Source organism: Onychostoma macrolepis, chromosome 07 (assembly GCF_012432095.1).
Source record: "Onychostoma macrolepis isolate SWU-2019 chromosome 07, ASM1243209v1, whole genome shotgun sequence".
NCBI lineage: Eukaryota > Metazoa > Chordata > Actinopteri > Cypriniformes > Cyprinidae > Onychostoma > Onychostoma macrolepis.
The window spans coordinates 25,643,819-25,661,933 of record NC_081161.1 but is presented as its reverse complement, the minus strand read 5'-3'; the positions used below and the strand labels follow the sequence as shown (position 1 = coordinate 25,661,933).

General features: G+C 39.7%; 1 protein-coding gene across 13 annotated transcripts in view; it reads right to left on the bottom strand.

Moving 5' to 3' along the window:
- celf1 (cugbp, Elav-like family member 1) overlaps positions 1-11,772 on the bottom strand; it is a 30,472-nt gene extending 18,700 nt beyond the window's left edge. For 3 of the 13 annotated variants that reach the window (XM_058783002.1, XM_058783009.1, XM_058783008.1), the window contains exons 1-3: positions 11,589-11,769; positions 9,747-9,789; positions 2,246-2,368 (exon numbers count right to left, since the gene is read on the bottom strand). In XM_058783002.1, the coding sequence (XP_058638985.1) occupies positions 2,246-2,349 (104 nt within the window). In that variant the 5' untranslated portion in view covers positions 2,350-2,368; positions 9,747-9,789; positions 11,589-11,769. Of the gene's footprint in view, positions 1-2,245; positions 2,369-9,746; positions 9,790-9,880; positions 10,017-11,588 lie in introns of all 13 variants that reach the window. The other 10 variants (XM_058783005.1, XM_058783004.1, XM_058783010.1 and 7 more) reach the window with 6 other exon arrangements.
- Between the last annotated feature and the right edge of the window lie 6,343 nt (positions 11,773-18,115).

The following is an 18,115-nucleotide window of genomic DNA, read 5'->3' as shown; positions in this document are numbered from 1 at the left end:
TAAATGGTAGTCATCTCTTTCCTATCACCCCAAACTAACAAGAATAACATATGACTGCTGCCTTCAACATGAAGTCTATTTAATAGCAACAATTAACTCTTTTCTGCATCCCTTACACAGCAAACAACATAAACAGAACAGAGAAGACAATTTACCATGGCTGAGTCAGCAGTTTCTTGCCCCGTTCTTGGTTAAATTGTTCCCTTTGAGGTTGCAAAACCTCACACAAACAACCCTTATGACTTTAATAAGACAAAACACTGAAACACGTTACTGAAGAATCCTTAAATGGCAAAGAATAAACCCTTGCATTTCATATGTAAACCTATAAATAATATCAGGAGAAATACAGTCCATCCTATAACAGACAGGGAAAAGCCACTCTAGATGCTCCAGCAAGGAGTGAAAACTAGGGTTTCACTTTCCATTTTAAACGGTTGAAATATTTGAGAAATATTTCCAAGACCACACCAACGAGCACTTTCTATCCTAGGCAGCAGTGCAACAATTATGAAATATCCAAATCATTTCACTGTTTGTTCTGCAGCATTGTGCCTTTATATAAGGAGACTGTGCTGGTGAATAAAATATGAATGCCAATACATGCTAATAGTGAAAAACAACATATTTACTACAGGATTACGTTGTAAACATGTACTAGCAGCCCTCACTGCAGGCCTCTAATGGGCATTAACTGTCTGATGAATGAACCATCTCCTGAATGAACCCTGAATCAAACTTACATTCACACAAAATACTGCCTGACATTTAAAATAGCTACTCTAAGCTCCAAATAAAAAGTAAACAAACCAGTTAATCACTCAAAGTTTTACAAACCACACAGATTAATAAAATGAACTATTAAAAATACAGAACATTCCACCCAAAGACAGTGACCATCAAATAAAAGGAGAATTTAAGGTATTAGTATGTAACCCAAATCAAGTTACGCCAAGCTAAAGTCAAGTCTGTACTCACACTGAGCTGGAACTCAAACTGCAATGGTCCACCATCATCTCTGGCAGAAAATCCAGCTTAAAGGAAGCCATTTTCTTCAGCACTTCACTAGTCAGTAAGTCTCAAATGAACGCTGACAGAATCCACAAAAACAGACTCTATCACACTTAAACACTAAAACAGCCACGGCGACTATCCGTCAAGTACGTCTCTCAAGGTTCAGTCCTAAGTGACATGGGAACAGCTGGGTAAGAAAGGGAAGCGAACACCTCATGGGGGCTGATCACACCCCACAAAACTCAAATCGACATGGAGCAGAGAGAGACAACGATGAGGCTCGGCACTGTGCTGGATGACAAACACAGGCCGTAGCTCTGGTCACTGGGCTGGGACTGAGGATTAGGATGGGCCGACCAGGCCACTAAAAGCTGCACCCCTGCTCCCACAAAGAAAAGTGCTGATGGAGGGGAGCTTTTTTGTGAGTTTTTCTCTTAGCAAAGCAGAACTGAGTGCAGTGTCAGATAAATAAAGTGTCAGATTGATGCTGATAAGCGTGAGTGAGCGGCAGGAATGAATGGGGACGGGCAGCTCTCTGGTAATCCCTGAGCTGAAGCGCCCCCAGGACACAATCGGGTTCCAGCAGCGGGCCACGGGCTGTACACTATTCCAGCATGGAGGGGTGGCGGAAGGGAGGGAGGAACAGGCTGCTCAGGGTCATGCGACGAGGGTCGTGTTATAAGCTCGCAGTCAATGGCGACAAACAAAACAAGCCACAGGCAGGCTGAGGTCCACTGTTTGGCTTTGTTTAGCGCAAAAACAGCAATAGACCTATGTAACAATGTAACAAATAACATTCTAACACATTAAGTAATTACAAAAAAATCCAAATTATATAGTTTATAATATGCCGATTCATTCAGAAAGAAATGCACATAAATCATACATACACAAATTTATAAAAGAACACCCTTCTGAAAGAGAGAACTAATATCTCAGCAGTTAATTAGAATGTAATAATTTTATTTCTTCCTCAACGGTCTGTCAGACATTCAAACAGGCCATGATATTATCGCTAGCCATGCAGTGACATCTGGTGGTCTGCACACTGCAGGCATGGTTACTATTTAGAAAAAGGAGCAATGACAAAGAAAGAGCAAGTTATTTTTCTTCACATTCTAGCTTCAAAAATAAGCTGCTTGAAAGATGTTTCCCACTGAAGGAAAACCTGCAGGTGGAGGGTATCCTCATACCCCTGGGGTGAAAAGACATGAAGTGTATGTGTTCTTACCCGCCAAGGGCAGGTACTTCCACAGCAGGAAGGGAAAGCTCGCATTGAGGTTGCCCGTGCTGCGCTGTGGTCAGGTAGAGGGCTTCAGCGTCGATGCTATCCATCCAGTGCCTTTGTCAAACGCTACAGAAACACACCAAACATTACAGGACACACACATCAGACACATACACACAGGTAAACGCATACTGGAAAGGAAAAAGAAAGAACAAGAGAGACATTTTCTGACAGAATAGACAGCATGCAAACTGCATATCACAAAACTGCATGCACACATAAAACACATATGTAGGAGAATAAGACGGCACTTCCTGGATGATCTTAATATAATAATGTAACCCAGAGCTCTTCAACCCTGTTCCTGGGGATCCACTATCCTGAAGAGTTTAACTACAACCCTAATCAAACACACCTGAAGCGGCCAATCAAGCTCCTCAAGACTGCTTGAAAATTGCAGGCAGGTGTGCTGAAGCCTGTTGGAAATAAATTTTCCAGGAGAGTGGGTCCCCAGGAGCAGGGTTAAAGACCTCTGACGTAAACGACAGACTATAATCTGAGATGAAGTTGTTCTCACTTTCATCAGAGGAAATCAGCTTGTAAAGGCTCAAACACAAAGGTTTCTCATATTGAAAAAAAAAAAAAAAAAAAAAAACTGATCTACGTATTCAAACTCAGATCACACTAGCAAGGATCTTGTTAAACATTGTTAAATATATATTAAGCCCAAAGAATAATTTCCATTAACTTTAACAAAGAGAGTTACTGAACAGAGGGTGTCTCACAGTTGCAACACTGTGTAAAACACTCGTGCACTGTACTCTGCAGACAGCTCTGTAACAAAAAAGCTTCACATATCAGATCTGTGGTAAGCAACTATAATTGATACAGCAGTAACATAATATTGGTATTTAGAGTACTCGCATTCTGTACAACTTATCAAAATATAAGCACACGGGACCATTTGGGCCCAAAATAGAGACAAAAACAACCTGAGGGACTATTTGGGGCTATGCTTTAGCTACTTAAAATAACTTTCTAAATGTAACCAATGATATAATCTGTTAATTTAACCTGTGCCATAAATTTACAAAAAATACTTTATTATAATAATACAAGAAAGAGTTTTAAATGAAGTGACAGAATGACACTTAAACAGATAAATTTACTTTAAATTCACAAACTAGAACAAACCCTAATACAACAGAAACAAAAAAAGGATGAGCAGCTTTTAACTAGATGTAAAACAGCCAACCCTAAATACAGCATAGAGATTTGAATCATTAAATCTTTTGTGTTCATTCGCATCCGAACAAAGTTTACTAGAATTTACATCTGAGTGTATCGATGTAGCATCAGAAAAACAACAGCAAATGGGGGAAATTTTCCAATGTTCAGATTTTCCCAGAAAATCTACACTATTTTTAAACTACAGCAAGGCTCCTGAACTACAAACTACTACTAGCAGCACCTCAACTTTTGGTTAGCTACTCCCCAACGCTGTGCACATCAATGATTTATCATGCCTTTGAGAAACTCGTGCCATGTAGCTGTGATGTGTCTTCTGACCTTGGAAGCATAGCGAGAATGCTCCGAGAAGACCATAGGCCATGCCATATTTTAATGACTGCTGAGTGACTGTGTGGCTTATTCATGGACTGTCTATGTAAGGCAGTGTTATAGGCCTTTGGGGTGGAGGGTGGGGGTGGGGGGGGGAGCATATGGTCAGCACAGTTCATCTAACAACAAATTCACTCTCGAACACTGGCACAGACAGACAGCACGGTGGACAAATGGAGATATAATGAAGCATCTGGAACAACCTAGCAGCTGAGAATACAACACACAGCTGACTGATCAGAGAGGGGGGCATAGGTGGACATTTACAAACCACCTATCAGTCAGTCATTCTGGAGGCACCTCAATCCCATTTCTCTTCTGTATGACAACAAAAACAACAACTTATACGACTACATCCTGATCAGAGCAGCATGTTGTGCCAGCAGTTCAGAATGCCAAGGGTCATAAACTGGCGACCTACTACAGGCGCAGCTCACTTACTGTCCAAAACAGAAGGTTACTTCATGGCAGAAATTAAAACAGCTACAGTTCCATTGGAACTAGAATTTCCAAAGCATAGCAAAGAGTGTGTAAATAATGAGAATGGAGTTGTTAAATCAACTGAGTCCTGGTTCACTTCACTGCCTTGAGTGCGTATTTGATTTCTGTGATGTGCAGGGCATTAGATGCCACGGAAGCATTTCAAAATACAGCAAGCATCTTTGCCAAGATCCAGAGCAGCTTAGAGGAATCAATGGTATAAAAATGCATTAACCCTCCATTAATTCTGTTGTCCTGAAAAGCACACGAACATACTGCACGTTTCACAAGCTCAATTTTTACCATTATGTAAAGGAGAAAGTGAGGTATCTGAAATAACTAAATTATTATTTGTAATCTTTACATTAAAGCGGTCAGATCATAAATGTACTATTTCATTTTGTCCCAAAGTTACGCATGTTAGTAGTTGTTTTTAGCTCATTATCCAAAAACATCTCAAGCCAAGGAGGAGCAGACTGTTCTGTATAGACTTGTTCAGGTTTAGAAGGTGAGGAAGAACACAAGCAGTCAGTCTGTAGGGTCTCTATACTGGTGCATTTTTTGCTACACATTTAGAAATATTAACTTTCCCTACACCAGCGAAGTATTATGTGTAGTCTCACTAGGCAAACTGGGATGCAGCATTACACCCATTTCACACAGCACATAAATATAGACATTCAACATTTATATTACCAAAGAACATTACTGACAAAGTCAAATAATGCGCCAACAGGAAATTTCTATGCATTATATTTGTTCCTGTTTGCAATAGCACTATTGTGCTGTAACATGGCAATACTGGTAAAATGAGCTACCCTCTCATGACGCTATGCTCTGCTCACATGCTCTGATAATAATATGCGCATATATCATTAGGTGCCATTCACACAGAATGCGCTTTTGTGTTGACAAAGATGTAACGTGGGCAGTGGAATAGGAAAAAAAATTGCAAGAAGATGGGAGTTGAGTCTTTTAACTTGAGCACCGCGTTTTTATAATGCCGTTTCATGCATGAGACACTGCAAGAGTTACGAGCTCAACAGTCAAATGTTCACATAGAAAAAACAATGGAAAAGCAGCGCAATCCAATAAAAAACCTGTAAAGAACCACCACTGTATGTCTGATATTTAATGTTTGCATCATGGTGACAGGCTGAAAGCTGCTGTTTATTGTTTATACAGAAAATCTATAGTTAGTCTATTGGTGTTATACCTTCAGTAATTTTTAATTACCTTGACTTTTGAGAACTTTAAAGCATTTTCCTCATTATTTCTGATTATGCCATGGTCTGTCTGAATACTCGATTCTGATTGGCTGGCAGGTGTTGATTAAATTCGTTTAACCGCACAGGTAGTTCCAGGTCAGTTTAATCACGTTCTATATTAATGTGCTTCCTATAAACATTGATAACCATAGTAACACAGTTACAGTTGAATAGTAATACAGACGAAAATAACCATCATTTTTATCGTTCCGGTCAAATATTGCAGCACAAATATTATTAACATCTTTAATATGTGAATGCTGGTAAATGACCATGGCATAAACGGACATAAACATTAAATGCATTTCGCGGAGGCAACGTCGTGCATTCAAATCATTTAATGCACAGCTAGCCGTTGATTATCCCTTACACATACAATATGCATGACAAGTTTGTACAAGGTGTAGTTGTAGTTCATGCATCTTTTCTGCAAAGAAAAAGTGATTTGTTTGATTTACATCATGTTGACAATTTCATGTGTAGTGCACCTGGAATAGAATTTTCCGTAGCTAGAGGGTTAATAAAGAAAAAGTTACTTGAATCATGTTGTGGTTACATTTTCAAGTTAAGTAGTTAAAAAGCGTAAAAATAAATAAATAAATTTAAATCGAGATATTAATTTGCCATATCGCCCAGCCCTAGTTCCATTAGTTAATGTTAATGTGTTAACTTACATGAACGAACAATTGCCTACATTCACTACAATATTTATACATTTTTCTTAATGTTAATTAATGAGAATACAGTTGTTCACTGTTAGCTTAAGTCAATTCACAGTGCATTAACTTAATGAACACAACTGTTGATTTCAATAATGCATGAGTATGTTGAAATGAACAGTAACTAAGACTAATAAATGCTGAAATACTGTTCATTCCTAGTTCATGTTAGGCTAACTAGAGTAGTTAACTAATGTTACCTAATGAACCTTAGTGAAGTGAAGTGTTACCAATAATAATAAATTCTGTCCAATTGTATGGTTACTTTTTTTTAAAAATGCAACTAATTTAAAGATTAAAAAAAAAAAATGCTTTATATTAATTCATAAAATAATGAATAATCATTACAAAGCATTTTTGGTTTCAGATTAGATTTTCGCCCAAGTGCATCCAGAATTTTCGGTTTTGGCCCATGCATCCCTATAATTTTCCAATGCATCCCTAGTTTTAAGCCCGGCTCACACTGTGCGATTTTGGCCACAATTTGGTCGTCTGGGACAAATTTTGAAAATCCTAAAAGATTCCTATAATCCTAGGCTAAAATCCGTAGTCTTTGATCGCTGGTTTGACATGTTCACCGACAGCCGATTAATGGCCGTTGCGATCAAATTTCACCTCCAACGAAATTCTGGCAGTGTCAGAAGATTTGGCAAACAGTCCTGCAGTGTGACTACCCGTACGATGGATGTCAATCTGTCTCCGTTTTTCAAGGCAAGCTATGAGCAGAATTAATGCTAGAGAATTATTCTCTCAGCCATAAACTCCGGCGCTCCCGTCCTCCGCTCACGGAATTCATCTGATATGTTTCTTTTTTATATAAACACTGGTTGCGCTGCTGTTTTCATCTGCGTGTGTATGAATACATACACTATTCTTCTTAAACACGCCGGTATTACCGCCGTTCGTACACTTTTCATGACAGCCAACATTTCGGTCCCGCATGCAGTGCAGTTCGCAGTCACTGGACGTGTATGGGTTGATAATGTAAAACTCCGGACAAGTTTTCTTGCGCGCAGCCGTTTTTAACGAGTCTTGACTGTCGTACAGTCTGACATTAATGACAACTGAGATCCCACAGTGTGACATGATCATCATGTTCGTACAGTCTGACAAGTACAGTCCTAAAGGACTTTTAAAAAAAAAAAAAAAAAAAAAAAAAAAAATCGCACAGTGTGACACAGGCTTTAGTTAATGAACTCACCCCTTCAAAACTATTTCTGCCAAAACCAAAGAGCAATTTTCTGGTTGCTAAAAAAGTGCATCCGGTGTTGACCCTATTAGTCGCTCTATGTGCACTGATCAATATATGTGAATAAAAGGCCTACATTAAACCTCTTCATCATATAAAGCAAGTTTCTTCAGAAGACTTGTATTAAACCACTCAATTCATATGGATTACTTTTACAATATCTTTATGAGCTTTTTGAGGCATCAAAGTTTTGATTGTGTGGACTTTCAAAGCATGGACAAAAGTGATGAGAGAACATTAGAAGTATCTTCATCTGTTTTCCAATAATGAATAGTCTTATGGGTTGGAACAACATGACAGTGAGGAAATAATTTTCAGGTAAACTATTCCTTTTAATGTGTGCATCCTAGGGACATCTCAAATGTATGCAAGACAGATTTTTGTAATTTTGTCTCACTAAAATGGTCTTATTGGATTGGGAAGGGATTTGAGTTACCTTTATTTCAAAAGATCAAGAATAGTTATGGCCTTTAAAGACAGAAAGAAAGTGTTTTGTGGCCATTTCCTGTTTTCTTTCTGAACTGAACTGTCAGTTTTGGACGGTTACAGTGAGACTCATCCTGCCTCCGGCAGAATCACCCATCCACTGCCAAACTTGAGAAAACTCATCACAGCCACATCAACCTCTGACCACCAGCAACCCTTCCTCATAATCAATGCCTGTGCAAAGTCATCTCAAACAGAAAGTCAAGCTCTGTCTAAGGATACTGAAATGTGTATCATAATAACTGCACAGACAAAATTACCAATGATACCCACTTAAGCTTGTGCAGCACAAACAGTGAAACCAGTAATACTACAAGATATAGTCCCTTGCATGCAAAACTAAAGAAAAGAATGAAAACACAAACAATAGTGTCATATATTGGAGATGTTTAAATGTATAGGAATAATTACTTGAGTATTTAATGGCATTCATTAGGCACATTAGCAGGAGCACAAACAGGAATGTTCCCGACAGGTGCTGCTGACCTCCATGTGGTAACTCCCTCCTGGAGAGCGTTGTCACGATTTAACAGCTGCCGCGGCGCAGCAACTGTCAGACATGAACTTACTACAGCGAAATCTGACAGAAGTCAAAGCCAAAAAGCTTCTTGCCTTAAAGCATTAGTATGGTAAGCACAAAACGAAACTGAAGACTTTCAGTAGCTCGGTACAAGTATTTTGGTCTTCTCGTCGAGTCTCTTAAAGGTGAAGCTGCAGATGATTGATGGCTCCTTTAAAGAGCCTGCACTCTGACACACATCCCTTCCCCCTGTAACGAAGACATAAACCCCCTTGACGCTGCTCTAAGCGCTCACAAACTCACGCCTACAACTGCACTCCAGACCCTCCAGTCAAACACTCTTCTGAAATCCCTCAGTATTTATGTAAATACATTGAAATATGAGTATGGAGACTGTTGGAATTGCCAGCCCGCAGTTGCAGATAATGGAGGTGTTGCCATGCAGGACAAAAATCCAACTGCAAAGAACGGCCCACCGTAGCAGCATCAACACACAAGAGTGTGTGTGTGTGTGTGCACTAACAAGTAACCAAGGAAACCGTTTGTCTTCAATTCTGAGCAATAAACACTAAGGAACAGAGAGTTCATTTCATGCAGTTTTGCTTCATGCAGCTCTCTAATAGCACAACATGAATTGACAAATGGAGATGCAAAATCCTAAATTATATAGGACCTCTATATGCGGACAATATTATTTTATTACAAGCAGTCATAAAGCGACACTAATAAATCCAAACACTAGCAGCACTGTAGTATAAGAGTTTACATATATGACACTGGTGGCTCTCATTAAAAGTTCAATACTCTAGGAAGTACAAGCACCGAACACCCAAACAGTCTGAGGAGCACAGGCCACAATTCCTCATTTCTACGACAGAGTCAAGAATAGAAACCTTAATTCAAGAACCAGTATAGTGTTTTTTCTGATCAGGCATGTTGCCAGGCTTCATAAGGACTGAAAATCAACTCATCTGCAACCTCTCAAGCTAATCTGTTGGCTTTGTGTGCGCTGTCTGATGATTCTAGTCAAATCATGTTCCGAGCGCCAGTCATTTGGAATACGAATACCTACCTTTCCCACATTCACGCATGACATTGTGATGTCTTGCTTAACAAACAGTCCATTGTAACACATCCTAACACAAAAGTGAGAAGCACTTACCCTCTCAGTAGCCTTGCTTTTCTGAAATGTTGCTCCCGTCAATCTGTAGAAAGAACAGCCGTACGGTTAGACCAGCATTTTATCAATGAACATCTGTGCTGATTCCCAGTATTTGTGGACTTGCTGTTCTTTACCATGCTGAGAAAGACACAGGGGCTAATTTGCTGTCTTCGTGTATTATTTATACTGGCTCTATTAGAGTTGGGCTTTTCCTTTGCAATCAAGCCACGGAGATGGACAGATCTTACAAGAGAGTCGATGTTGCACATCCTGCCAATGTCAGATAAGGCCTGAACAGGTCAGCTACAACTGGCTTTATATACTGAAACCGAATGTAACGCAAAAGCACAATGCAGGTATATATTGCCCTTCTATAGCTATACATTAAAATAACATAAATCTTCAGTGCAACATATTCACTTTATTCTCACAATTACAGTTGAATGGTGACCTATGTGTGCTTAAAGATGTCAATGTATATTAGTTTCATAAAACATTATGGCTAAAATATCCCATTAACTTCACCAATAAATGATCAAACAGAGCCCAATTACAAGCAATCACATCAAGAAAAATGGACCTTCTTGCTCTTAACAGCAGTGGTCTTTTTATTCAATAGCATGTTATCAGCTTATGTTGTCTTTCCCCTGAAAAGCTTTCACCTACAAGGCTCTTATTGTAGACATAACTCATTATTTCTATACCAAACTACAACTGAAGGTCGCAACACTGTTAACATGATAAAGCATTCCCAACAGAACACAGTCCACATTAGATTACCATTGCATTAAGCACTGACTGGTCCTGCTACAGTCACTATAATGCGACTTTATGGATTCCTCAAGTCATTTTCAGAGAGCTTTATGCATCATAGCTATACAAAGGTTTTGGCTTGGAAGTAAAAGCACAATCGCCCATTGTGAAGCTCTTATCAAATGATAGTGATAGTTCACGTGACAGTCTTGAACAGCAGCAGCTTTCAGTTCAACGGGCCTGTGAGCTCAAAGCAGAAGGCCAGAGACTTACATTTCTCACTACACCTAACCTTACCGGTTTTATTAACAGACTTAGTGGAAGCAAACAGCTATACGAGCACTAAGCTATACACAAACACCGCCACTGAATGTGACGACCTCAGAAGCAGTTACGTCTGGTGTATTTATTTTTTATTAGCACGTTAGCCTTGAAAAACATAAAGCAAAAGCTCTATAAGCAAGAGACGTTTCTATTCGCAGCTAGTGCTCAGAGAGTCGCAAGACTAACTTTTGCTGGGATCGATACCTCCTTTTGATCGATATGAGAATAAGCCTCAAAGTTGCATTTTACTTGCAGAAGGACCTTTTTACAAATGGGCGAACATGACAGGGCCCCTGTGCTAAAAACTTAACACTACTAACGTACTACACTAACACACTTGCTGCGTTCATTTAGCCAGGGAGTGACCATGCGTTTTCCAACAGGACCTCTAGTTTGTTCGTTTCCAGAGGGATCGCATCAAAAATACACGCGATGGAAAGACCGCATGGGCAACACAGGGAGCGAGCTGTACAAATCCTGCTCATCACCTGCATCTTTTTAACTGCTTTGCATCGTTACACTTCTCAATGATGCTAAACTTAGCGGAACAGCTTGAAGAGCGCGCCGAAGTTACACAAGTTCAGGTAACTCTCGGCGCAACTGTGCATGCACTACTGATCAAACAGTCTCTAACGTTATAAGCGACACGACGACGCGCGGTGGTCGATCTGCTCTTACATAATGACGCATGTTAGCGCGTGCTAGCGACCGTAAACAACCACCAGTTAGCTCGCGCGGCTACAACCATGAACAGTCAACACTTACCCTCGATGCCCCCTTTTGCAAACGGAGGAAACTGAGAAGGTATGGTGTGCTGACACAGGGGAATGATTGTGTAGTGGGAAATGTGAGTTAGTAGTTTTCTCTGATTACGTCTTCCCACGACAACCTACTTTCTGGGTGGAAGAGGGACGGTGCAAAATGGCTGTCTTTCCTGCATGCACCATCACATTTATTAAAAGGGGAGTGGGGTGGAGCCTCTGTCGAAATGTATTGGATAAATGTGTGATTCTTGTGTCAAAGCGTTGATAGACGCGACTATGATAAGAATTTCTGTGTGTGTTTTTATGTAAATTCGCATAGAAATACTTAAAACAGCAGTTAAAAGCAATTGGGTAGAATACGTTCCCCCTTCTCAAAGACACAGATGTGATTTTCTCTCACGTGGTCGGTCATGTCAATAAAAGCCCAAGAGGTCTCAGTGTGTGATATGGAGATAAACATCAAGCGTGTGTAACTGTCAGACTGGTTAATGTGAAGTGTGCTTTTAATGTCTATGCAGCTGTGCTGATATTATAAGTGTAATAGTAAAATTTACTATGTAATGCATTCACAATGCCAAACGATCATAAGGGAATTCGAAAACACAGCAATAAGGACATTAACCACGTTTACATGCACAATATAGTACAACTGATGTCCATATGCTGGCTTTATCATTAAAAAGTGGTTTGTATTAGGTAACACTTTATTTTAAGGTGTCCTTGCTTACTATTATAATTTCAAACAATTATGCATTATTACATGCAAATAACCCTAACCGTAAGTACATGTAGTTAATAAAAATTACTCGAGTATTTAAAGTCGACATGAAACGGAAGTTGAGATTGTCCTGTTTTCCTTGTTGTGCCGTATATCCGGGTGAAACGGCTTCTGAAATTAGAAAAAAACGTAGTCTTTTGAATAATGATTATAAATTAATTGACCGTTCGCAAAGAGCTTGATTGACAGGCGATCTGACCAATCAGAATGTGTATATGTGCCACCGCTGCTTTCCGACATGTTGCCCGACATCTCTGTCTCCATAGAAATACATGTTAAAACGGGTTAAAAAGATCGACTGAATTGAAACTTTTTCAACATAACTAAACTAAATATAAATATGTGCGGAGGGTTATAAGCTGTGCTATTGTTGGTTGCCACGGTAACGGTAATAAGCTAAGGAATTCCTTTAAAGCAAAGTCTCTTTAAGACATATATATATATATATATATATATATATATATATATATATATATATATATATATATATATATTATAGGGTATTCTATAGTCTTTGTTTAAAGTACTTGTTTTGTGTACCAGAAAACCTGTTATGTCCGGCGCTGTGTGCATGGCTTGCAGCGCTTAAATTTAATACAGAGTGTAAAATAATAAAATAACATGTTAAAATGTGTGCTCTTATCATTCTGTGGACAAAATCCCGTGAACTTCGCCCTGATCGGAAGCTGTATATTCACATGTGTGCTCATCTGTTTTCAATGCTGCTAACCTCACAAACTCACGTCGCTTCATGTTATCTTCCCACTCATTAAACTATCACAGGTCCTTTACTGCAAAAAGACGGTTACTGCGACACTCTAAAGTGATGAAACTATAACAAGGCGCTATGTACTTTTTAAAAACCATTTACATAGGTTTCACGTTATATTGTCTGCTCGGAAAATATGTAAATGCGCATGTCCCGTAGCCTCAGCTGTATTCCTGCAGCCTTAACCACAAACCAGACAGGAGATTAATTTAGTGGACTTAAACTTGAAAAATAGTGTGTTCCGTGGTTGAAATAAAATGCTTTCTGATGTTTATTCATGTTAATTTCGTGCTTTAAGTACATATGAAAAGACAATCGGTTCACGTGTTTGAACTGAGACAATACAGTGATCTGTCATGACACACTGAAAAGCCACAAAACGGTATTTATTGTTTGAATTTCTTTAAAATTACTCAATTTGAAGGCTAAGGGTCCTGAGACCTTTCATATCAGAAGTAATCTGCTCTGTCTTCTCTGCCCGACCTTGCTGTTGCCATGACCGACAAACAACGCAGCTCTCACACATGTTCTCACGCAGTGAAAAATACATCGCAGAGCAAAGAGTAAACTGACAACACACCGACAGAGAAGTTCTATGTTCTCTGAATTTTAACCCCATAATTTATAAAACTTTTTTTTTTTTTAATCAACTTCTGGCTTCAAAGAGATCTCTCCCTAAAGGGGAGAGTTCTCCTTATGAAGGCTGAAGGTATAGCCCGACTGACATATGTCTCCTTACCTTTGTATCTCCTTGCCGTCTAGACAAGGAGCCTGCTCCACAAGCTCAGCTCAGGTACACTCAGTGTGTGCCCCGTGAGTCCGAGCTATAAGAGACCCGAGTGGAATCTGGGGTCTGCTTGTCATAAGCCTTTCACGCCCGAAGGGGGGAAAAAGTAGCATTAAGCAGATAGTACCTGCGTCTGGGACAGGTACAGGGCAGGGACGTCCAAGAAATGCTTTGAGAAATAGGTTGGGCAGTGACATGTGTCTTCGGAGGCGAAGAGGTCGATCTCTGCCTTGCCAAAAAAACTGACCAAATCATCTGAACCGTCTGGGGATGTAGTCTTCATTCCCCCGGAGCTACATTGTCTCTTGACAACATACCTGCTCCTTGGTTCAATCTGCCTGGCACATGAACCGCTCGTAGTGAGAGGAATTCTTTCTGTGCCCACAGTAGGAGACGTCGAGTCATCCTGTGAAGGGGACGTGACCTAAGGCCACCTTGATGGTTGATGTAGGCCACCACCGTTGTGTTGTCTGACCGGACTAGGACGTGATGTCCCTTTAAGGCTGGCAGGAAGGTCTTCAGGGCCAGACAAACAGCCATCATTTTGAGGCCGTTGATATGCAGGCGTCGCTCGTGGGTCATCCAGGAGCCGTACGCCGGATTGCCCTAGTGCAGAGCGCCCCAGCCTGAGCTGGAAGCGTCTGTCATGACCACCTTCCTCCTGGAGGTCGTCCCCAGCTGAACGCCTGAAACAGGGGAGAAGTTGTCCAAGGGGCCACAGCTTTGAGGCAGCTGCGGGTTACCTTGACATGAGTGCGGCCCAGGTGCCAGGCGTGGGATGGAACGCGGGCTTTTAGCCAATAATGGAGGGGCCGCATATGTAGCAGGCCCAGAGGAATGACTGAGGAGGCAGCGGCCATGAGGCCGAGCATCCTCTGAAATGCTTTGAGGGGACGCGAGGTCCCCAGCTTGAAAGATGCCGCCGCCCGCTGGTCTCAAGATGGTCTCATCGCTGAAGGAGAAGATTCTGATGTAATGGCGCTCTAGGCCGACTTATATACCCCCCCCCCCCGGCAGGCTCAAACCATTGGTTTGTACAGTTACACAAACGTTAACCAATCTGGCTTCAGTAACAGAGTAAACAGGAGTTTCCCCAAAGCAGTCGTCAATGACGACGCAATGGGAGTTACCTTTCAATAGGGAACACTCTTTTCTTATGATGAATTCCTTTCTTATTATAAAATACCAGTTACTCAAAAATAGTTTGCAATGGTTTTTGGTTCAATCCCTTCAGGTACACAAATGCTATTTAGAGGTATTGATAAAGACCCGGTATTGATATTCTCCTGGTTCAGTATCTATCAAATTGTTACTGTACCTTATATTTTGTCTCATTGGGTCTCTTTATTGAATGGAAAATTGATTTGCTGGGGAAAAGTGTGGTTGTTACCACAGAAATATCATCTTAGAAATAGGATTAAAGAAGTTTCTTATAAGCTCATTCACAGATTTTATCCAGCAAATCATTATTTACAAAAATTTAAAAAAGGAATAAATGTAAATTGTATTTTTGTAATGAATATGAGGAAACTGCCTTGCACTTATTTTGGCACTGTACATACTCAGGTACACTATGGTGTAAGGTACAAAAATTTATTAGCGAAAATATTCAGTGTTTAAAACCTTCTTCACTCTTATGGGAAAATGTACTTTTTGGCTTTACTGACTGTCCTGACCAAGAGGAACAATACTTTTACATTCACATTTCACATCCATAAGTGTAAATTTACCAATAAAAAAAACTAAACAATTTTATGGTTTTGTTGACTGAAATATGTATTTATATTGACAGTATCAGAGACTCTGTGAATAAGAAAGCTGTAAGAACTTTGAAAGTTTGTGAATTTTACAATATGTTTATTTGATTTTATACATACGTGTAGGCTATAGGCAATATATGTATATCTTGTTTTTTTTTTTTAAGTTTAATATTTTCCTCCCCCTGGCAACTGTTTTGTTTGTTGTAATTTGTCTTTCTATCTTTTTTCTTTTCCTTTCCTTTTTTTAAAAATTTTGTTTCTTGATAACATGTTGTATGTTATTGTTTTTTGAATATATATAGGCTATATATATATATATATATATATATTTAAAAAAAACTAAAAAAAAATGTAGGGTGAGGCTTGGGCGTTGCTAACAAAATGGAGGCAGATTTGAATGCCAGTTTGCACCACTAGCTGTGTCCTAAAGCTGAGTGCGCGCCCTTCCAAGTCCGTATTTGAAGTGCGATCGCATCACAGCGTCACGGATGCGCCCTCCGAAGACCGCATTCCAAGGCCGATTGCGTCACCGCGGCGCGACGAAGGCTGCCGTAATTCGAAAGCGACGTCAAATGCTCCCTCCGTTTCCCACGAAAATTAAGTGTACATCTGATGGCTGCGTCCGAAATCGCATACTACTTGTGTAGGTACTACATTTGAATTCGAACGTACTACTCGACCGTTAAAAAAGTACGTTCTATATAGTATGAATGAGGGTAGTATGAATGGAATTCGGACGTACTACATCCGCCATGTTGATGTTGTCACGTGTCATGCGTCTTCACAACAGCGCGAAAATTTAAAGAGCCCACTTCACTGCGCGAACATCGTTAATGATTTAAATTCTTACCTCTTAACGAACCGTTTATTTAAAGAAAGCAGCGTAACTGATGTACTACATTGAGGTTAACGTAACTCCATCTGATCGGTAATGATTAGAGATCTTATTACACCCAATTCACACAATCGTTTCATCTGTTTGTTAAACCCCCAACAAGTCAGTGGTTTATTTGGATGATGTTAACCACAATGAACAACAATGTTTTTCCCTGAGGTACTTTACACTTAAAGACAGCCGCGTCGCGGCTTTCCGCCATTTTTCGAATATGACGCCGCCTCTCCCGCGGCCTCATGGGATAGTAAAGTGTCCATCGTATGCCTACTACAGAATTCGGAAGGAAGTAGTAGGTCATCCGGGTACTTCTCGCCTACTATTTTTCGAATACTATTCTTTGGGGGAATTCACACTGAAATGCTAGTATTGTGTTTTAATTTACTCAAATACCTAGCGAAAGTGTTAAAAGCCAGGTTTTTAAAAAAAAATTTAATTTATTTTTTTTAACACAAGGCCCACAAACAATAAGACAACCAATATATAAGGCAATCTTTATCCTTTGTTGTGTTTTTGTAGTGCTGTCATGCAAGATATGTCCACACGTTTTAACCAAACTTGAGCACTTCAGTATTTTGTATGCATGTGCTGCTGTCATATTTTCTAATGTTGCACCAATTTTTACATATGTTTAAATATGTTGTACTGCACCACTGTCTAAATATTTTTCATAAGTGTTTCCATTTTCTCTTGTTTTATGACTATTCTGGAGAAGATGAGCCTGCTGGGGAAGGACTTAAAAATACAAAGTAAGCAAGTTAATAGACACATTTTTGCTGAAATCCATTGTGCTGTTGTTGTTAACAGGCATGGTTTATTTGCTCTGCCTTAGGATTGCAAGTGTCCTGGGACAGGTGAGGGGGTGAGTGGAAGCTGGTGAAGCTACTCAGGGAGGACATCCAATTCCAGAGAGATTGACAGAGGAGAGAAGAGCAGGGAGAGAATGGAGAGACAATAAATTATTTATTAGCCATTCTCTCAAGAAGAGAAAACAATGGAAAAAGTGGGTACATAAATATTTTTTTTTAATGTCACATTGTCAATGAAATGTCTGCAGTTTATTTTTGTGATGCAAGTTAAAAACAAAATGGTAAGTTGTATACGTTATTCACTTTTGTGATGTAATTTATTTGTAAATGAGCCTGAGTAGTTTCTGTACATTTTGTATTTTTTGTTATGCATATTCACATGTGTAAATGAAAGGGAAGTAATTATGTAATTTGTTTTTAAATGCAGCTTACAAAACCTTCTTCTATACGTTTTTTTTTTTTGTCCTGTAAATAAATTTTTTACACATTAAAACAAATTGTTCTATACATTACTGAAAGTACTTTTTACAACATAGCTTAGGTTTAACATCAGAAAAACAACATCAATTTGGATGTTGGACAATGCGGTGGACAGTGGAACGAGGCATGTCAAACACTCTGGAGACCACTCTGTATGATGGCCAGTCAGAAGAGAAATACCAGGGTCTGGATTGTGGCACACCATCTGTGTCATCGTTCACTTCTCTGAAGATCCAGCAGCACTGTCAGGGCC